The following is a 19,538-nucleotide window of genomic DNA, read 5'->3' as shown; positions in this document are numbered from 1 at the left end:
TACATCCATGGGGCTCATATCTGCACTCGTTCTACCTGTATAGCTTTCTAATTAAAACCAGTTGCCATGCTTATGCTGGGCTAATGCTTTCAAAGCAAGATGCTTGCCTGCCTTAACTTAATGTTCCCAAAGTGAGTCTTCAAATGTTTTCTTCTACCACTGTAAAGTGTCTGCAGAGCACTCATTTAATTTTTCAGTTGATTCTGTTTTTGTCACCTCCTTTCCCTTCTCAGGTAAAGCACTCCACCATCGGCTCCTTTCCTTGTCTGCCGTTTAAAACCGTTTGTATTGAGATCAGGGTAAACCGTTGCAAAATAAGAGAAAAACAGATATCCATGGGTTCCCACTTACCAGACCTCCATGTGGTACCCCCTTTACACTTTAATCAGAATGTTAATGCAGCTTGAATTAAAAATAATATTAATAATAACCCCTATTATCACCAGCACTTGAACTCTCCCTGGAAAACCAGGGGGGTAAAGCACGTATAGATTAGAAAACGTTATCAGTGGCTCCATGGATACATTTGTGATTAGTATGCAGAATAAGCTTAGCAACATTAAGTAAGTATTGGGCCCAAAAGACCCCAAGTAGTGACAATTATAAACGATGTCTCCCTGATAGAACAGAGGTTTGAGCTGCATCCCTCAGCATCACGACAATGTGGCTACAATAAATAAAGCTGTTTTCCAACTCTTTGACATTTCCTCTATTCTTCATCTCTGCTCAAGAGTTTCCTGTATCTGTCTCTTTATTTCAGAGCATGCCAGCCAGCATGTTTCAAAAGCATCCATCACCATGGTAATGGCAAGTATGAACCGTGCTCCTCGTTATTTATTGCTATCAACAGTAGATACCTACAGCTTCAGAGTGGAACAGCAAGCCAACGCGTGTCAGATAATTCACTGGCTACAACAAAGAAACAGGCAAGCTTGAAATCAAGCCAGCTCTACCTGATCAGAACAAATGGAAAGACCTACGCTGTGATATGCTGAACAAACATGAGCACTGTGTCATAGAGTCAAAACCTGTGCTGCACTGTGCCAGTCTAGTTTTTGGCAAGTGTCAAAACTCAGATTTACATGAGCATGAAATGGGTGACGACCTCCTGATGACTGCAAAGAGTGAAAAGAGAGCAACAGTGTTTCCTTTGTTAATAGATTCCCAATTCAAAATAACATGCACCACACACCAAACAAAGATTCTTTAACATTTTCATGAAGAGAGACTAAATGGGATCATGACTCTTTGAAGCACTTTCAGCTCATAAGTTTTGGCTTAAAACTTATTTATTTGTTCAATCACAAAGCCTGCATAACAGTGTTATATGATCAAAAAAACATTAGGATTGATGGTCCAGACCCAACAGCTAGTTGCCTAAAAATGTAAACAATTATTTTTTTTGTTTGTTTTTTTTTAATTCCAACGCTTATTTAATAAATCCATGCCCTTCCTGCTCCTTGTTTCTTCATTAAATTCTTCAATAGCTCTTCTAGGTCAGAAATCAAATTAAAGCTAATTTGTGGCATTGACTGTTGACCTAACCTTTAAGCTTATCAGCCTACATTCCCAGTTGTTGCTAGTTATCAGGCAGATTTCCAGTCCACTGAGGCTGCTGTCAAGGTTGTCTTCAGTCACCGCTCCTCTTGTCCCTGAACCTTTTGGCATTAACATTTTGCTTACGTAAAATTAATCACCATGTCAGAACAGGGGGAAATTGAACAGTGTCTGTCATTAAACACAGATGCTGTTCTTTTGTATCTGAAGTAACCTCAGCTATTCACCCTCAATGTTTTAGAGGTAATCACCAATTATACCATTTTTCATGGATACTAAATTTGAGACTACAGATAGCCCCAGAACTAAAGGATTGATTTTCCATTAATTATTCACCTCTGGTGCTGAGATCTAAGCAGGACATCAACAGTTTTAGCTGTCAATCAATTTATCTTTTAGAAGAATCAACTGTCTTAAATTAATTGCGTTCATGCAACCATTTTATTTGTTTGAATGCCTACCCCTGCTATTTCAACTGAAACTCACCTAAAGGTCTTAAGCCGTAGTAAATTGGCCGCATATCTTAAGCAACGCCCACTATGTACTATTGGACCACTTAGAATCATGATGAGGTGGTTGTGGGGTGGTTGAGTCCCTGTGGATCATCTCAGAGGGGCACATTCCATGGACACCATGCCATTTTTATTTGTTTGTTTGGTTGTTTTTTTTGTTTTTTTGTTTTATTTTTTTGTCTTTTCAGGGTCACCACAGCGAATCATTGTCCGCATGTTGATTTGGCACAGTTTTTATGCTGGATGCCCTTCCTGACACAACCCACCTCAATTTCTACCAGGCTTGGACCGGCACTGCACAGCTGGGGATGGGATGGGTTGTAGGCGGGTTCAGTGTCTTGCCCACAGACACTTCGAGATATAGCCGGGAGCGGGGAGCGAACCACCGACCCTGTGGTACGTGGACGACTGCCATACCAACTAAGTTGCAACTGCCCCTATTTCACTAAAATTACATGCATCGCCTTATTCAAGGTGCAAGAGCTCAGATTCTTTTGTTATATTATTTTCACCTGACACCCCCTGATTATTCTATTCCTCATCTCTGTTTTTGCCATCAATCCATTAACAAACCATATTTTATACACAAAACTCTATACCATATGCAAAAGTAAGTTATTTATTTGTAAAGTAAATAACAACTCAAGCTTATACTCCAACCCATGAACATAAAGCTGTGCTGTCCACAGTTGTCTTTATTTGTAAAGTGGATATTTAGGGCCTTCGCCAAGGACATTTGTGGACAGGGAGATGTGGGAATCGAACAACTTTAACATTGCACCTTGCTTACAGCTTCAGGATCAAATAAATAATTGTAGATGTTGTTAAACTGGATCTTGTGTTACAACTTTAAAAAGCCAAATCAATAATTTACAACAGAAGACTCTCACTTACATACACATTAACCAGCCCCAACATTGAAACAAGCTGACTGTTTTGTATATAATGTTGCATCATGCAATACTCAAGCCACATCTTATTTTCATCTCCTGAGAATAAACTTGCTCCTGAGCATGACATGTTGACATGTTGCCAGGTCAACTACCTGCATCACATCCACCTGTGTTAGGTCAAAATGATTAGCTATATGAAATTGTATATAAGTTTGTCTCTAAAAAACACCTTTAGTTGGTGTAAACACAGTCATTCAATAAAAACAATAATTTTTGATGTACTGTATACAAAATTTATGAATTTGTGAAGTTTTTATAATTTATGTGTAATATGATATTTTAATGCACCCCCCCCCCCCCCCCCCCTCATAGAGACATGATTTGTCCCTGTTTTAGAAAACCACAGCTGAGAAGCAGCTGTTCTCTGATTGGTCCAGTCTGAGAATAGATTGACTCTACTAGATCACAACTACCTGAGTGATGAGAGAGTTTGTGTCTTCATATTGTTGCCTGTTCTGGTTTGTGCTGCCTGTTACACGGGCTGCTGTCAGTGTAGTGTGAGAAGCTACAGTTTGTGATGAAACATCTTCATTTCTGATAAAAACTCTTTTTTGGTGGGGCCAGACTCAAGTGCTGTAAAGTCCAATCTGGAACATTTAGGAGGATTAGAGTTAGGTAATACAAGAACATTTTAATATTGTTGATTTTCTCTTAGATTTCTCGGGAGATGGTTTGTATGAGTTGTATGGCAAATTTACAGAACACTCTTAACTGCACAATACTTTCATTATTTCTAAAGCAAGTGTTCAAGAATAAGAATGACAACCATTAAGATATTGAGGTATTAGAGTAGAGAATATTTCAGCCACCATAAGTGATGTAAGGTCTTACAGACTGTAAGTTCAGGGGGATATTGGACAGAGACCTACATTAAAACCCCAAGGCAACAAGAGGGGGGAGAGTTTATTTTGTATTTAATCACTGAAATCTGCTGTGATGAACTAGGACAACAATTCCCTGCCGTCTAAAATACTTCTATTTAAATTGTCAGTTTGCTTCATTTCCACCCCATACTTTCAGGTACTCCTGTTTCCTCCCACATTCCAAAGGCATTTTACGTTACGTGGTGATTGGTGAAAATTGTCCATAGGTGTGAACATGGGTGTCAATGGTTGTGTGTCTCTGCATGTCTCTCTGTATTTGCCCCTGAGCTTCCCCTTTTAATTAATAACCGTGATCAGATCACCTAAAAAAGGTAATGGAAACATTTAACCCATTTCTAAATGGAAATGCAATAACGCACACTCACATTTTTAGCAAAGCACATTGTCTTTTAAATGAAACTGAAAATCTAAAACAAAAATTCTCCTGAGTCTGGTTGACTGCCAGTTGGAGGAAGAATGTGTTGTTATCCTTGTCAGTGATAAACAGAATATGTTCATTTGTGAGCTGAAAACAGGCCTCTGCCTTAGTGCCCATAAAAGATGCAGTTAATTCTTCAATTCAGGGAAGATTGGTTAGTGAAGTGATACACCATGCTGATTCCAGAATAAGACATATAGATGTAATCCACATGCCAGATCAAAGCAGAGTAATAGTGAATGAATCCCTAATGCATTGTCACTCAATAAATAAAAAGAGAAATTCAAATGTGCTGCAATGCCTGACACTCTGAACATGTGTATTTTTAGCTCACCAAAAGGGGAATCTGCTCCCTTCTTGGTTAATGCATTGACAGATTTGCCTTCCATGTTAAGATGAGGACACAAGAGCAGAACAGATAAAACCATACTATGTGAGTAAGTATTTTAAAAGAAGAGATTCTGTGTTACAAATACTGCATACTAGACCCATGATTAGGGTATCTGCAGTTTAAGTTTTTCCTTTTATCAGGTTTCCTTTATCAAGTAGTTCTTTAAATTAGATTATATCCATGCCCACACCATGTATGACACGTAGATACACGTAACCGTTGCTCTGAGGGTTAACATACCACTGAATGAATCATAGTGATAGTGTGCAGGTCATCCACTACCTACAGGCATATTTATTATGAGTTAGACGTGTAATACATTGGCAGGATCTAGTGGCCATAGTAAATATCATGGGTTTCAGGAGGTTGGGATGGATGGGTGGGTGAAAGCACAAAGTTTGACACAAGAGACATCAGTTTTTGTGCCATTTTGATTGTTACTTGTTTGTTAATTGTTACAATGTCATTTCGGTGTTTTAACCCACCCAATGATCTTTCCCTAACCCCAGCCTTCTTGTTTTTGTGCCTTTAATCTAATCATGAGCATGTATTTTTTTCTGTGCCAAAATCGCTCACAATTATAGTACATTATATCACATGGTAATGACCTACTGAGCCTTCTAGCATGTGGATTGGTGACCTACTGACCCATATTTATAGAGCTGATAATATAATGGCCCTTGAGCTGCAAAATAACAGCTTCATGGTCATGAAAGCTACTGGAAGATGTCAAAACATGCAGCTGCTATGCACAGTATAAATTCTCATGAAATTATGTCTTTCATTTTAATCAGTTGAGTGTGTCACATTTTGGATCTTCTCAGTGAGCTCATTAATTCTTCTAGGTCACATCCATTAAGATTGTAAGATAAAGGTCAGTCTTCTTCGTCTTGTCACCGTGATCTAATATCCTCATTCGGGAGAGAATTCTATGGCCTGGGGTGTGACTACACCCATGAAAAATAGCAATTTCAGTATGGGGTCAAATCGCTAAATACTCATTATGTTTTGTCACCCTTTTCCATTTTGTCAAATCCAATATTTTTTAATTAATTAAAAAGATCCCTTTAAGTTATGGCCTTTCTACAGCCTCATTCTGTGTGCCTCTAAAATGTTTTCTTTCTCTATCATTTACATCCCATGTGCTCAGGAGGTAGAAGTTGGGTTACAATCTGGGTGGGTAAGCCCCTTCATTACTGGAGTTGTACTATTTCAAAGAAATGCATTCAGGACTTTTTTTTTATGAGCCCAACTGACAAGTGAAAAGACAGCAGCCTGCTGAAAAGCAGCACACACTTCCCTGTCTGATTAATGAAGCCTAATGAAGCTAAATGAAGATTGATTGTCATCAGGTAAAGAAACAAAGAGAGAAAGTGGAGATGCAGAGTGTTGCTACAGTCAGGGTGGAGCAGGAGACAGCAGCTGTACAAGCTGCCTGTACACAATGGGGAAAATATGATGGTAGCACAAGCCTCTGTTAAAAAAACTCACCCAATACGAATAACCACAAGAAGGAGTGTGCTTGTGACTTTGTTGCCAACAACAAGTTTTAACAGAAAGGTTCTAAGCATTTGGGCCAAACGCTTCACTGCAGAGCATCCACTGTAAGAAATTAGGCCAAAGTCATAAGTGTAAAACATAAGCAAAATAAATCCTTAACACTGTGATGCTATGGAGGCCTTGGGAAATTAGCATGGGTATTTTTATTTTTTCCATCACCAGAAATGATTTCCAATTGTAAAAGTGGAGGAGGTGTGTTGGAGGAATGGTTACATATATTTTTCTATCACAAATTTTGGTTATAAGAGGGAGTTTAAAAGAAACCTTTGTATTAAAAAAATGTTAGCATAGGAAACCACTAGATGGGTTAAACAAAGATGGATTCATCAAATTAATGTATTGAGAACTCAAATATATATGCATATACCACACTCCAAGATGTGAAAAGAGAGAAAACTACAATCTAAGAAATAAAACTAATAAGAAAATCCACTCACAAAATAAGCAAGATGCAAAATGAATTTGAAAGAAAATTAATTTTGAGTCATAAACAATTCTAATAAACGTCAAAGTGCATTGTCATCTTCAAAGAAATACAATTGAAGAACATGTGCATGCTCTATGTGTGCAATATACAATATGGATTTGTTAATGTTGATACTATTATGAATGTTGGTGCTGTATTACTACCTCACATTCTACGACTATGGGCAACAGACCCCCAAGCAATGCTATTGGTTTGTCCTGTTTAGTGCATGTGCGGTGAGGACAAATTCAAATATAAATTTGAGTTTGAACTTGTCAATGCCTGCCTGGTGTGTGTTCACTAACCCACTTGCATGTGCTGTCCTCTCTGACATCAGCAGATGGAGCATAAGTAGCTTTGGAAAGTTTTGTAGCTCAGCCTTCAAACTACAATGTGGGGCAAACACTTTACTGGACATGTCTGAAATGGACAAAACAACAAAGGAAACATCAAGATGCCACCATGCAGATGTCCCCCATTAAGACCCCCTTCGAGCAGGTCCATCAAGGAGGATACGCTCTAAGTGGAATGATCATGGGTAATTTTTTCAGACTCTAAATCAAAGATGGAGTAAGCCTGGGTGATGGCAGCATACAGCCAGTATGACAGGCTCTGGGATGACAAGGGATATTTATGCAACCAATCCCCATGGTGCACAAAAAGCTTGTCTGTTCTGTGCTTTGCTTTATGCGTCACATCACAAGGGAGAGCATGCACGGTGAACAAAAATGTGATTTTTGTCTTAACTTCAGTTGCGTGAAGCGAATGAAAGAAACCCTGCAATGTGATCGCTCTAGTTCTGAAAGAGCTAGTGATGTATTTCATTGTGAAGGCCACAATACCACTGAACTGTGATCTCCCTGGATGCGCAGACTTGAAAGGGGACAAAGAGGATGGAAAGATCGCTGACTTTCTTGGCTAATGCCAGATCCAGCAATCAAGACGATTTCTGAGATAGAAAATGAAGAGACACCTGGTCTAGCAGTTTGAAAGGGGGCTTTGTTAAAGCACACAGAACAAAAGAAAGATCTCATCTGGGGAAACAGGGCCATGACCTCCATGCACCCTTTAAAAAAGTTTGATGAAAGGGCGAATGAACAAAGAGCTGTCCCCAAACCCCTCGTGACAGGAGGACATAAACATGGTACAATTTCATTATGCTGAAACACAAGTTTCTCACCAAAAGCAGCTGAAGAAAGGAAAGCACTTCCAGGAGTGGGCAGGTGCAGAGGGTGCTGTAGAGTGGCCCATTTTGTCTCCAACATCTATAGTGGAAGGACCACCCTCACTATCTGTATGGTGGGCTCCAGAGATGGTGAAAATGCAATATTTTCTAAACACTCCCTCTTATTAACCATGTCCAGACTGCAAGCTTATCCCTGTGTAACCCCTAATTGCTCCCTTTGCAGGCAGGCAATGTGAAGAATTTGGAACCAGGCAGCACTGGTCCTCTTCATGGTGATCAAAATGAGGTTCAAGTTCTCCTCTTAAGCCCGATCTAACAGATGAAGGATCAGGGGAACCACGGAAAAAAGTCCACAACAGTAGTCTGGGCAATGGATGATAAGCAAATGCATCCACTCTGAGTTGAGGGTGGCCGTGCATGGTCAGGGAAAACTATAGTGCCCAATTTGCCTTTTTGCTTTAGGCTATTAGATCCACTTGGGCTCCCCTGAACCTGCTCCGGAGATGCCAGGCAAACCATTGGAGGAGAGACCAGTCCCCTTGGTCACCCTCCTGCCCCTTAAAATTATGTCTGCTGCTGTGTTTAGTTTCCCTGGGATGTGCACCGCTCTGATGGATTGAACATGACAGTATACTCACGGCTGTCTGGCAATGAACAGGAGCTGCGCTAAGCATACACTCACATGATGCCCTCTCAGTTATGGTGTAAAATGGTGCAGCATGTGCCAAACTGTGTGTAATTCCAATGTTTGTATGAGCAGGGATGTGCCCACTGGCCACAACTCACCCACCACCTGAGAAAGGCAGAGGCCACCCCATGTGGTATGAGAGGCTTCTATAAATTCTAAAAAGTGTGACAGTCCTCTGCTTAGGAGGAACCCATCTGCCAGGTTGTAGAGATCTCTCCAGAACCCCAAGTTTGGACCTACTGATCGAGAAATTGACATCTATGAGTACAAATGGAGTAAAGACACATTTGAGAGAAGCACTGCTGCAGGAGTCTCATTTGGAAAAGGGACAACAGCCTGAGCTGTTTTCATCATACCCAGTAGCTGTTTGATTGACAGTGCTGTCACCACATTGTGAGAGATGACAAGGCATTGGAGAGAGAGCAGTGCATGTACTCTTTCGTGCAAGAGACAAGTCTTCTGTCATGGTTTGTCTTTCATTTGGAGGTTATGTTTTTCAGATTTGGTGTTTCCTCTGTGTTCAGTTCAGCTCTGCCCCCTCCTTTGTTAGTTTCTCCCTTCACTCAATGAGCAAACAGTTCTGCAGGGCTCAGTATTAAGCTGAGGTCTATTAAGTTTTCTGTGTATAGTCTTAGGTGGCTGGATGTCCGCTCATGCCTTTTCATTCTTCCCCTCTTCATAGACCTTCGCAAAATGCAGGTCTTATTACTAATTAAGTTTAAGAGATGTAATTCATGATGCTGTCTGTTTGCCTTTTGAGTTATTTCTTTATAATCTGTCTCAACATACCCGCTTCCACCTCGCTGACTCTGCATTTGGGTCCTATTTGAAACAAAATGGGACACCTTCATGCTGACCAAGTGAAACTCCACATCCAAGACTAATGATAGTCTGGCATAAGAGCTCTCCCCACCTAACTCAGTGTGTGCCAGTACAAGCAAGTCGGCAAGGTAGAAAAGTAGGCTCATCCCTCGTCTCCACACACTTTGTGAAGGTGCGGGATTAAAGCCGAACTGAAAGTGACTGTACTAAACTTGGATCCATTGGAAAAAGAAGTGCAGAAATGTGATGAGGTATGTGGTGGACACATTAAAAAATTATATTACTTTTTATATCTCTATGTATAAGTGTGATGGTAATCTATTCCATAATTTGGAACACAACTCAGAATATATGTTTATTTTTTGGTCCTAATGGCCTAGAAATTGTTAGAACATGTTTCTCTAAATGCTGAGTCGATTCAACAGCACATGCATGACAGCATTGTTGAATTAATTACCAAACAGACAGTAATGGCACTTCAGATTAGGTTTTAGTGCCTTTATGGGGATTGTTAAAAATACTATTACCTTGAAATATAACCAAATTTGTTATTTAGTGATCAGGGGTCAACATGAGGAAAAAATACATCTAGTCATTTACATTTAGTCTAAACTGACTTATAAGTAAACACATGCACCAGGGGCAAGTCTGGCTTCAGTATCTTGCTCAAGGACACTTTCATCCCCAGATCCTTGGTGTTCACATGTCAAACCGCTAAACCTGTGGTAGTTGATAACCTGCTGTAGCTACTTTCAGGTTCAAATGCTTGCAATGCGGGTAGTATATTTAAAAGGGAAGGATTTCAAATTTAGCACTTTCAATGTTGAGTGAAATAATAACTGTTTTCAAATTAAAGCTGAGGCTTGTCACTTAAAGCTTGTAGTAGCTAATATTTTACATGAAATTGGCCTGAAGGACAAATGTGTAACTGTCCAAATACTTTTGGACTGTGTATATTTAATGACCCAGCTAAATGGGAATACAGACAGCATATGGCAAAGGGTACTTAAAGGGTAGAATTAGTGTTATCTTGTTATGATCGCTTGGCAAGGGGTCACAGTGGGAAGTAATGATGCTCCTACTACTTTTTATAGTAGGAACAACAAATGGTTGAAGCACAAGTTGCCACAGATGAGCCCTGACCAATTTTTTTTTTTTTTTCAGTCCACAACCATATGTTCAGTATGTTTAATGGAAATGTTTATAGAGAAAGCACAAAAAATATATTGTGTGCATGTTTAGTGCTTCAGTCCAGTATGGAGTCACCTAGGAAAATTCACACCCCACCAAACCAGACACACACACACACACACACCTCTTCATGAGGAGCACATCAGTCAGGAAATGCAATCACCCAAAGCAAATATAGCCTACCTCCACTGTTTTCACACACAGCTAAACATTCACTCAAATTACCTTCTGCGGCCGACCAGCAGAGCATACACAAACAGGGGTAAATGACCTTGCCAGCATTCAGTGTCCCAGAGGACATTTCGCTGATTTGTCAGGAGGATACAGTGACTGGATATCATCTGTCCTCCACACAGACATATTTCTGCAGGTAGATGATTTTTGTATTAGTTAATAAATTATGGATGATGTCTACAAATTAGGGATGTCTTGATAAAGATCTTTGGCCCTGATACTGATTGGAGTCTTTTAATATGTGGAATTTACAAATGCCAAGGGTGATGTGATACTTATAGTATATTTTCCTGCAGTAATTGCTTAATTAAATATGTATCTGAATACTAAGAGCTAATTGACCCAAACACTATCTTTATTTTGGACAATATAGCTGTTGTGCAATAAGTTCCATTGTTAAATAGTGCGAATCGTAGTGTTTTGACATCTTTAAAGCTATATAAAGAGAAACAACTGGGTAAAACTAGATATTAAGAGGAAAGTGGGTCCCCTTAAGTCTATGCTGCAACATTGAATACAGGCTGATGTAGCACACCTGTACACCTGTACACCTGCACACCACTTTGAAAAAAAGAAACCTTAAAAAAAGTAACAATCTTATATTTTGATATACACTATTGGCTGACTTGGTTTACTTTTCCCATACAAATGTATTGATTTGATCTTGTTTTTATGTTTAACCTAAGACATATTTTGAGCTGTGACATTTCAAGTCAAAAACGTACATTTTAATCTTCTGGCATGCATGCACATACATTCCCAATGTTATCTTTAGCTAAAATATCTCATTTTAAAATTGTCCTTGGCATTAGTTCATTTTTTTCACCCTGTTACATTCCAGTGATAATAGTGGTCAGATAGTTGAACTATCTAACAGCTTCCTCCGAAAGCAGAAATTCATATCACTTCTAGGAAACTTCCACATTTGGACAGGAAGGTCTGTGGACTGGACCAAGAACCCTGCAGTTGGTGGGCATTGTGCTCTATCTCCTGAACCACAGCTAAAATGATGTAACATTTTCAACAGATACGCTAAGGTTATATAGCTACTGCATGTAATGGAAATCCATCGTCCCAAAATTTTACTCAAAACCAAGAAAATCGAGGGACCTTGGGATAGTTGAATGGTTATAGCATAAGCCACATAACCTTGGTTTAAACTTTGCAAGTTAATACGTGGAGAGTAGTCAGTGATCAACATGCTGATCTCTGTCCATGGCTGATCAGTGTATATATTTACTGGGTCCCTCTCCGCTTAGAGCGGAGATGCTGAGACAGGGTAAGGATGCCCTAAAGCAGTGGTCACTAATAGGCAGACCGCAGTCCGGGTCTGGACCTATCCTCTATCCTGTCTGTACACCGTGACTGAAATGACATACCATTTTCAGTTTGTTTCAGTTTTAGTGAACTGAGATTGGTCAAGGTGAGAATGTCAGCCAACCACAGGCAGAGTAGAACGGGTCTTCACTGAATATAGGCACGGAAAATCTGTATTCCTAATGAAAATATAGGCAGTGACCAAGACACAGAGAGAAAAATCTAAAGTGCAAAGTGAGAAGACAACTGAATGAAAAGCAGTGAACTCAGTGTGTCATGGTTTGTGTTAAAAGACGAAAGGTTGACAAAGAAAACCCGGGCTTTCCATCCGGAATGGACTAAGGCATACATCTTCATTCTTCCCGTAGGAAGCTCAAAACCACTGTGTCTCATCTGCTCTGAGATGATGGCCGTGGCTCAAAGCTGGAATGTAAAACTCCAACCAATCAATCAATCAATGAAGATTAGAACACATTCATTTATTGCCCAACAACTAGCTAACAAGTGTTCCCACAGAGTTGCATTCTTTTACTTTTAGTATACATTTTTTAATTTATTATTGTATATAGCCCTGCAGAGAATAAATACAGGTAAATAGCTGAAATTATAGCATTCTATGTTTGATTTGATTTCTATGTTGACTTCACACAGTGCAAATGCTGATACGATAACAATGCTCTTTCAATATATATATAAAATAATTGTAATGTATAACTAAATTATAATGCTAACATTAAACATTACGATGCTGCAGACCTGTACATGTGGACATTTTCTCTATTTGGACCTCCTTAAATCATAATTGAATACCCCTGCCCTAAAGTATTGACAAAGACCGTTTTTGGTCTTTGTGTAGAGTTATTTCAAATCAATTATCTTTTAATGGTAGAAGAAATATACTAATGTATCCTATGAGCTCCATTTTAAACTCTGGCTTGAGCTCAGCATTCTCCATCCAGGAATTACCAATCCCCTTGCTTTTAACGAATATGATTGAATAGATATACAGTAGAACATGACAGCTTTAGAGCAGCCTCTTGCACGAGGTCATCATGTTAAGTTGTCTGCCAGTGGGAATTCTGCAGTTACATAACTGCTTTTTCTTCTCACTGCATTTGTAACAGGATTATGAAAATCTGCTGCGGAACCCCGTAATCAAATGTTGCACCTCCACTGACAACGTGTAATGTGCCACATTCTCTATTCATCCCTCTATTTATGTTACAGTGTTCTCCTGCCTGCTGGAGATAGCCCTGGGATTTTATTCGCTAAGTCTTCCTCCACATGAGGAGGGAACGTAGTGCAATGTAAACACCAAAATACAGTTTTTGCACCTTTTAATTTGCATAGAAATCACACAATATTTCCATACAGTAATGACATACACCTAGGTAGGGAAGTTCAGTTTCGTGTTTTCATCAACGACTACTTTAATGGTTCATATTTAAAGATTGCCTCACCACCATAATCATTTAGGGTAAAACAGAGAACAATCAAAGATGTTTAAAATGCATAAATTCATAATATAAACACCAGAACCCAAAATACTTTGGCTGCTTTAAAGAGATGCAATAGAGTCATGAGTGTGTTCTAGCCTTTTTCTTCAAGGACAATGAAGAGGCAAATGTTTTGGTTTCTTACTCTCACCAAAACCTAATTTTAACTATAATTCATTTTTCCATGTGAAACAGTTAATTTAACTCGTGTCTGTGCCTTAAAGTTCATTCTGTTCTGATTGGCCAGCTTGTGCCCTGTGTAAAGTGATGAGTTACGGGTCTAATATGAGAGCAGGTGGGTGCAACAGTGTATGTTGTGGGCATGCAGACCCAAAACTAGACTTCTGCATCTTATAGAGAAAGTCTTTAAGAGTTTTTCCCTTATACATCCAGCTCCTATTTTAAAGCTTTAGTATTGTTTAATATGGACACCCAGCATCACAGTCAGAATAAAAATATGAAAAAAATATGCAAATTCATACTTTCAACTTGCCCTTTGATGTATCTCTACTTCCACTCCGAACATGCACAAACTTCTATTGATACTACATTAGGTGTGTACAAGGCAATGATCTACGAGAAGAGCTCGTTGTTTGTATATGAACACTGGCTCAAATGCAATTGTATCAAACTCTAAACAGTCCACAGACAGAAAAAACTTTCACCCAGAATGATGCCGCAAGACAGCACATGACAGGATTATACATACTCACACAGCATGGCATTGACACACTGCAAAAAACAGGTTGTAGTACCGCAATGACTGCAAAGGACCACAAGTAGGCATAGTTCACAGAAAACTGTGCGTCCCATTGTACCAAGTGCAGGTAGCTCTTTGTTATGTTAAGAACTTTTAAATTTCACAATGCAACCAGTCGGCTATTTTAAACGGCACAAGAGCTTATGAGTTACCTCAGCAGAACATATTGTATTTAAACTACAGCATACGTACCCATTGGCGTGCCCACCCCATAGGCTTTGGAGTCAATGAGGCCTCCGATCTGCGTGAGATTGCAGTTACGCTGTGTGACAAACTCAATGGTTGTGGACTCCATGAGGAATGCGTAGTCTGAGGTGAGCACACGGTGAATGCCTTCCTCAATGTTCTTCACCATCACTGAGTGCCTCCGACTGCTCATGAATTCCCACATCTTATCATAGGTGGATATCTTGGTTTTCTGTAAGAAGACATGGAATGGCATTAAGAGTAAGAGAAGAGATCTAAACCACATACACAAAGACCACTGTAATATTATATTGGGTTGGGTTCCTTAACTGTTAAAACTATGCTGTGTTTTGATAAGTTTAAAGTTGTGGGTTGGAGGTTAATGAGCTTTCTCTGCCTCAGCAGTAACAATGTTCTGAGCAACTATAAGAAACAATGAGAGGCAGAGCACTGTCATTTAAATGCTACCAGTGTATGCAGCTCTGTCAATGCCTACAGATCCACTTTCATCCAATTACTTTCTAAATTTCATTAAGAAAAATGCAATTTGCTACAGCATAACTTTTTTCTCCCTAGCTCCAGCAGTGGCATACGTATGATTTCTGTCATCATCACTTGTACGGAGTATACATCTCTGATGTCTGTGCTTCTGCTCTCACCTATAGTTAAGAGCAGCTGTGGCACGGACAATAGCAGTGTTGCTCACTTTCTACACCTGTAATCACTGAGAAAATCCAAGAGCACATTACTCTCCAGGGCAGCAGATTTGAAGGCATTTTTGAAGCCATTTGAAACCTAATTAAGTCACATCTTCAAGGTCCTGCCCACCATTATTGTGTGTAATGACTTTTTGTGGCTGGTCGATATTTTAGATCAACTGGGTGATTTGCGGAGTGCCTATCAGAATCTTTCAGAGTCACCCTTGACAAATCAGGCGATTGAGCATGCAAGCTTCAGACTGCTGATAAGGAGGGAGCAGTGGCCGTGAATGCATGGAGAGTCAGATATCCACCTATACTTCACGTTAAGCAGAGAGCTGAGGTGGGCTTCCAGAGGCTCCACACAGAGATACAGGGCTGATTACACTTAAACCACCGGAGAAAGCACAACAGGTACTCATCAATAGCTCTCAAAAAAAAAAAAAGTAGAAGAAAGGTCCAAAATTATCCGTCAGTAACACCGTAGAATACGCAGATCAGCCACAACATTAAAACCACCTTGTGCCCATAAACACTGCATATTCTGACACCTGTTGACCAAGGCCAGTATTACACTTTTCTCTCCAGAAATTGTTTTTCTATACAGCTTCAAACACATGTTTTGTGGGAAACCTACCTACAACTGGATTTTTGAAGTTTTAGTTTACCATAATGAGGATATGCTGACTATTAATATAAATGCAAGTTGATACCAACAAATGTTTTTTTTCCTTTTGCAAAAAAAACTGATATACACAAAAACATTAAATCTTGACCAAGTGTCTTTTATCAGTGGAGCTCCGCTCACTGGATACTGAAAGCACCACTGTCAACTCATCCTTGACTCTCTGACACTTCCTGTTTAAATGCTCATTTTAAAGAGCTTGAAAGCCACTGCTGCTAATTGAGGCATTAGCTCAGTTACGAATGAGTAGTTGCAAAGCTACTAATGTTAACATTATATTCATGTTGTTACCTCAACAAACAGAAATTTTTACTTAGATTTAGGAAAGTGGTGAATGTGGTAAGGTTTACTTTATTAACCCTCACTTTTTATTTTTAATTTATCCACAATATATAAGTGTCTTTATGTTTCATCAGTTGAGCACTGAATGTGTAGTAATAAGAATATGTGGTCCAGCATTGTCTTCAGTGTTACTGAGTCTCATTTTTATCTGCAGGTCCTCTTGATGACTGGACCTGGGTTGTAAATGTAAATTGAACTACTAGTTCACAGGATTTCCTGTCAGAGCCTGCGGCACACTTTATCTCCCTGTAGTTCAGATTTTCTACATAAACAGCCTTATTTCTAATTCCATCTCTATGCTGTGCCCACACAGGAAGATGAGTGGGTCTGGGTCAGCTAGTCTTGCAACTTCCCCAAACAGTTTACAGGAGCCTATTTTCTGGCCAACAGTGCAGAATCAGCAGAATAACAAAACCCGAGGGCTCCAGGATCTTGGGGAGTAGAAAAAGGTAGTGCAGAGTAATTCCAGTTGTGTATGTAAAATCAAATTGCAGATTTCAAGAAGATGTTATGATGTATTGGGTTGTGTCATTATGTGTAAAATTTCTTTGGCATTAAATGTCATGTACCTGTATCATTTGTGATGGTTATAGATTTTCGCAACAATTTTACTGATACAAGTAAACCTGCTTTAGGTGATAGAGACCCAGTTAAAGCTGATTAGATTGTTTAGTGAAGTGAAGAGACAAGAAGGACAAGATATACTGGCAATGTATTAATGTTAACTAATGTGGATTATTTTCCCCACAGATGCATGTTTTATCTCTATATGGGAGAATCAGTCAGCAATAACTTCTCTGATTGGTCAAGTCTGAGAGTAGACTGACTCCAATCAAACAGATCCCAACCACTTGAGTGATGAGTGTGTTTGTGTCTTTTTATTGTTGCCTGTTCTGCTTTGTGCTGCTCAGTTACCTGATGAAGATCTCTCAGGAGCCACACTTCAGATGTTTCAAACATTAATCTAAATCTCATTACTGGTGTTAAAACAAGCTTTACTATACTGGAGAAACAATCTGAAGCAATACAAGGAAAATTTTAAAGCTGTTTTGCGTGGAGGTGCTAATGAGAATTTCAACTCTCCTCAAAGTGGAAAGTCTGATAGAATAGTGATTAGATTTGTCACGAGTCAAAAGGGACAAACTTGCTAAACTTGTGGGAGAATTGCTAGACTGGCACCACCAGTATATTCATATGGGTGGTTTCCGCTGACTACTCTCTACGGTGCTGTTGATCTACATCCCTCTCTAATTTTGTTCCCATACTACTAATCTGCCTATGCAAATAAGTTTTGTTTTGTTTGTTTGTAATTGTTTATTTTTTTGGAGGGAGGATGTAATTATAGCCAGAATACATTGTCTATGAATACAATTTAACACAAACAGCAAGTTGCAAATATGTTGATACTGTACACATCAATAAAATGTTCTCAAATAACTATCTGATCATGCAGTAAAACATCACGTTTTGATTGACTACAGCCTTGTTAAATGTTTTTTATGATTCTGGTCGGTTGGACAAAAGAGTGGGTGCTTAACAGAGAAACGTGCCACCTCAAATTGTGTTTAATACAATACAATATAGAATATCAAGTTTACTACTCATGTAGGAAGGTGACAAAGTCTGGAGGAAAAAGTTAACAATCACGGTGAAGCAGCAGACGCTGTGTGAAGGAGCCAGGCAGCAGTGGTAGCAACTTACTTTAAAAGCATATTAGTTGTTTACTCCCAAGACAATACAGTATGTGAAAATATAAGCTAATGTAATTTAATTTACTAAGACATTACACATATGGTGTGTAATGTCTTTGTAAATGATGAACGCCATCCCAAGTCTGCAGTTTTTAACTAATAATGCTTGGTGTTATCAGGCGTTGCAACAGTTGTGTTGAAATGGAATCAGCACTTTAAAAACTGTATTTAGATATAGAACTTAAGATTCTCCAATGCAAAGCACAAGTAATGTAATTAGTGTAGTTCACCTGTGAAGTTGGTCAGTGGGGTTATGGTCCTACACTTTGTACATCAACCATTCACACCATCTGCCTACTTGCACCTTACTTCGCGTTCCTAAATTTAGCACTACACTCATTAAAAAATACACTCACCAGCCACTTTATGAGGTACAGCTATTTAACCGCTTGTTAAAGCAAATATTGTATCAGCCAATCATATAGCTGCAACTGTGGGAAGAAAGACTTTAGTGACTTTTATTTTGGCATGGTTGTTGGTACCAGACAGGCAGGCATTTAAACAGTGCTCAGAGGGACCCAAACTGTGCCAAGAAATATTGCCGATTGTTACATGAAAGTGCCAGTAGATGAGCTGTTTCTGAACTAAATGGTCTGCACTTATAAAGCACTTTTCTACCTATTGGCACTCAAAGCGCTTTGCACTGCTTCTTATTCACCCATTCACACTCACAATCACACACACATTCATACACCGATACTGGCCAACACTCACCAGGAGCAACTAAGTTGGGGTTTAGTGTCTTGCCACAGTCACTACTACTGGGTATTTTTGCTACCATGTCCATCCATTCATAACCAAAGTGTCCAATCTTCGGATAACTACGTTCTGCAGGGGACCGCATCATGTGACAAAGCTAAAGCTAAATCATGCTCAGATGGCCTCTACGGTGTCTGACTTTTCATGCATTAACATAATTGTTAATGCATTTAATTAATAAAAGTGTTGTTTCATCAGAAATGTTTAAAATGTTTATTTTTTAGTTTATCAAATGTAATAAACCTTTATAATAATAGATTTGTCATTAGTTTACTTTTCTGGCTGTAATTGTTCACTTATTACGTTCCACTCCGAAAGCTTTGCTGTATAGTTGAATAGGAAGGTGATTTTAAAGGTTGTCACATGAGCATTGGTGGGTCAGACTCCACATCAAATATGTATATTTAAAAATATGTTGGGTGAGAGGTTGTACACTGTAAAACATACAGATATTTAGTGGAAATAATTAAGCTTTCCTCGTTAAGTTTGAGTTTTGTTAATTTTGTGTTTCACTTAAATAGTTGAGTTTTCATTTTCGGATCACTTCAGAATATAGTTGTTTTGACCCGAATTTTTCGCCTATGAGTTGAACCAACTTACATTATTTTATTTTTTTTAACGAAACCAATTTAGCAGGCTCATGTGGTAGTTGAGTTAAAGCTATCCAGATACTCCTTTTTTG

General features: G+C 39.1%; 1 protein-coding gene across 4 annotated transcripts in view; it reads right to left on the bottom strand.

Moving 5' to 3' along the window:
- The window catches only part of grik2 (glutamate receptor, ionotropic, kainate 2), a 257,673-nt gene that overhangs the window by 23,063 nt on the left and 215,072 nt on the right, over nucleotides 1-19,538 (bottom strand). For all 4 annotated transcript variants that reach the window (XM_067510929.1, XM_067510928.1, XM_067510932.1 and 1 more), the window contains exon 15: nucleotides 14,628-14,853. In XM_067510929.1, coding sequence (XP_067367030.1) covers nucleotides 14,628-14,853 — 226 coding nt within the window. The remainder of the gene's footprint in view (nucleotides 1-14,627; nucleotides 14,854-19,538) is intronic.

The sequence above is a fragment of the Channa argus genome, chromosome 7, assembly GCF_033026475.1.
Source record: "Channa argus isolate prfri chromosome 7, Channa argus male v1.0, whole genome shotgun sequence".
NCBI classification, from domain to species: Eukaryota; Metazoa; Chordata; class Actinopteri; order Anabantiformes; family Channidae; genus Channa; species Channa argus.
The sequence above is the reverse complement of the archived record's forward strand: the minus strand, read 5'-3'. Positions and strand labels throughout refer to the sequence as shown.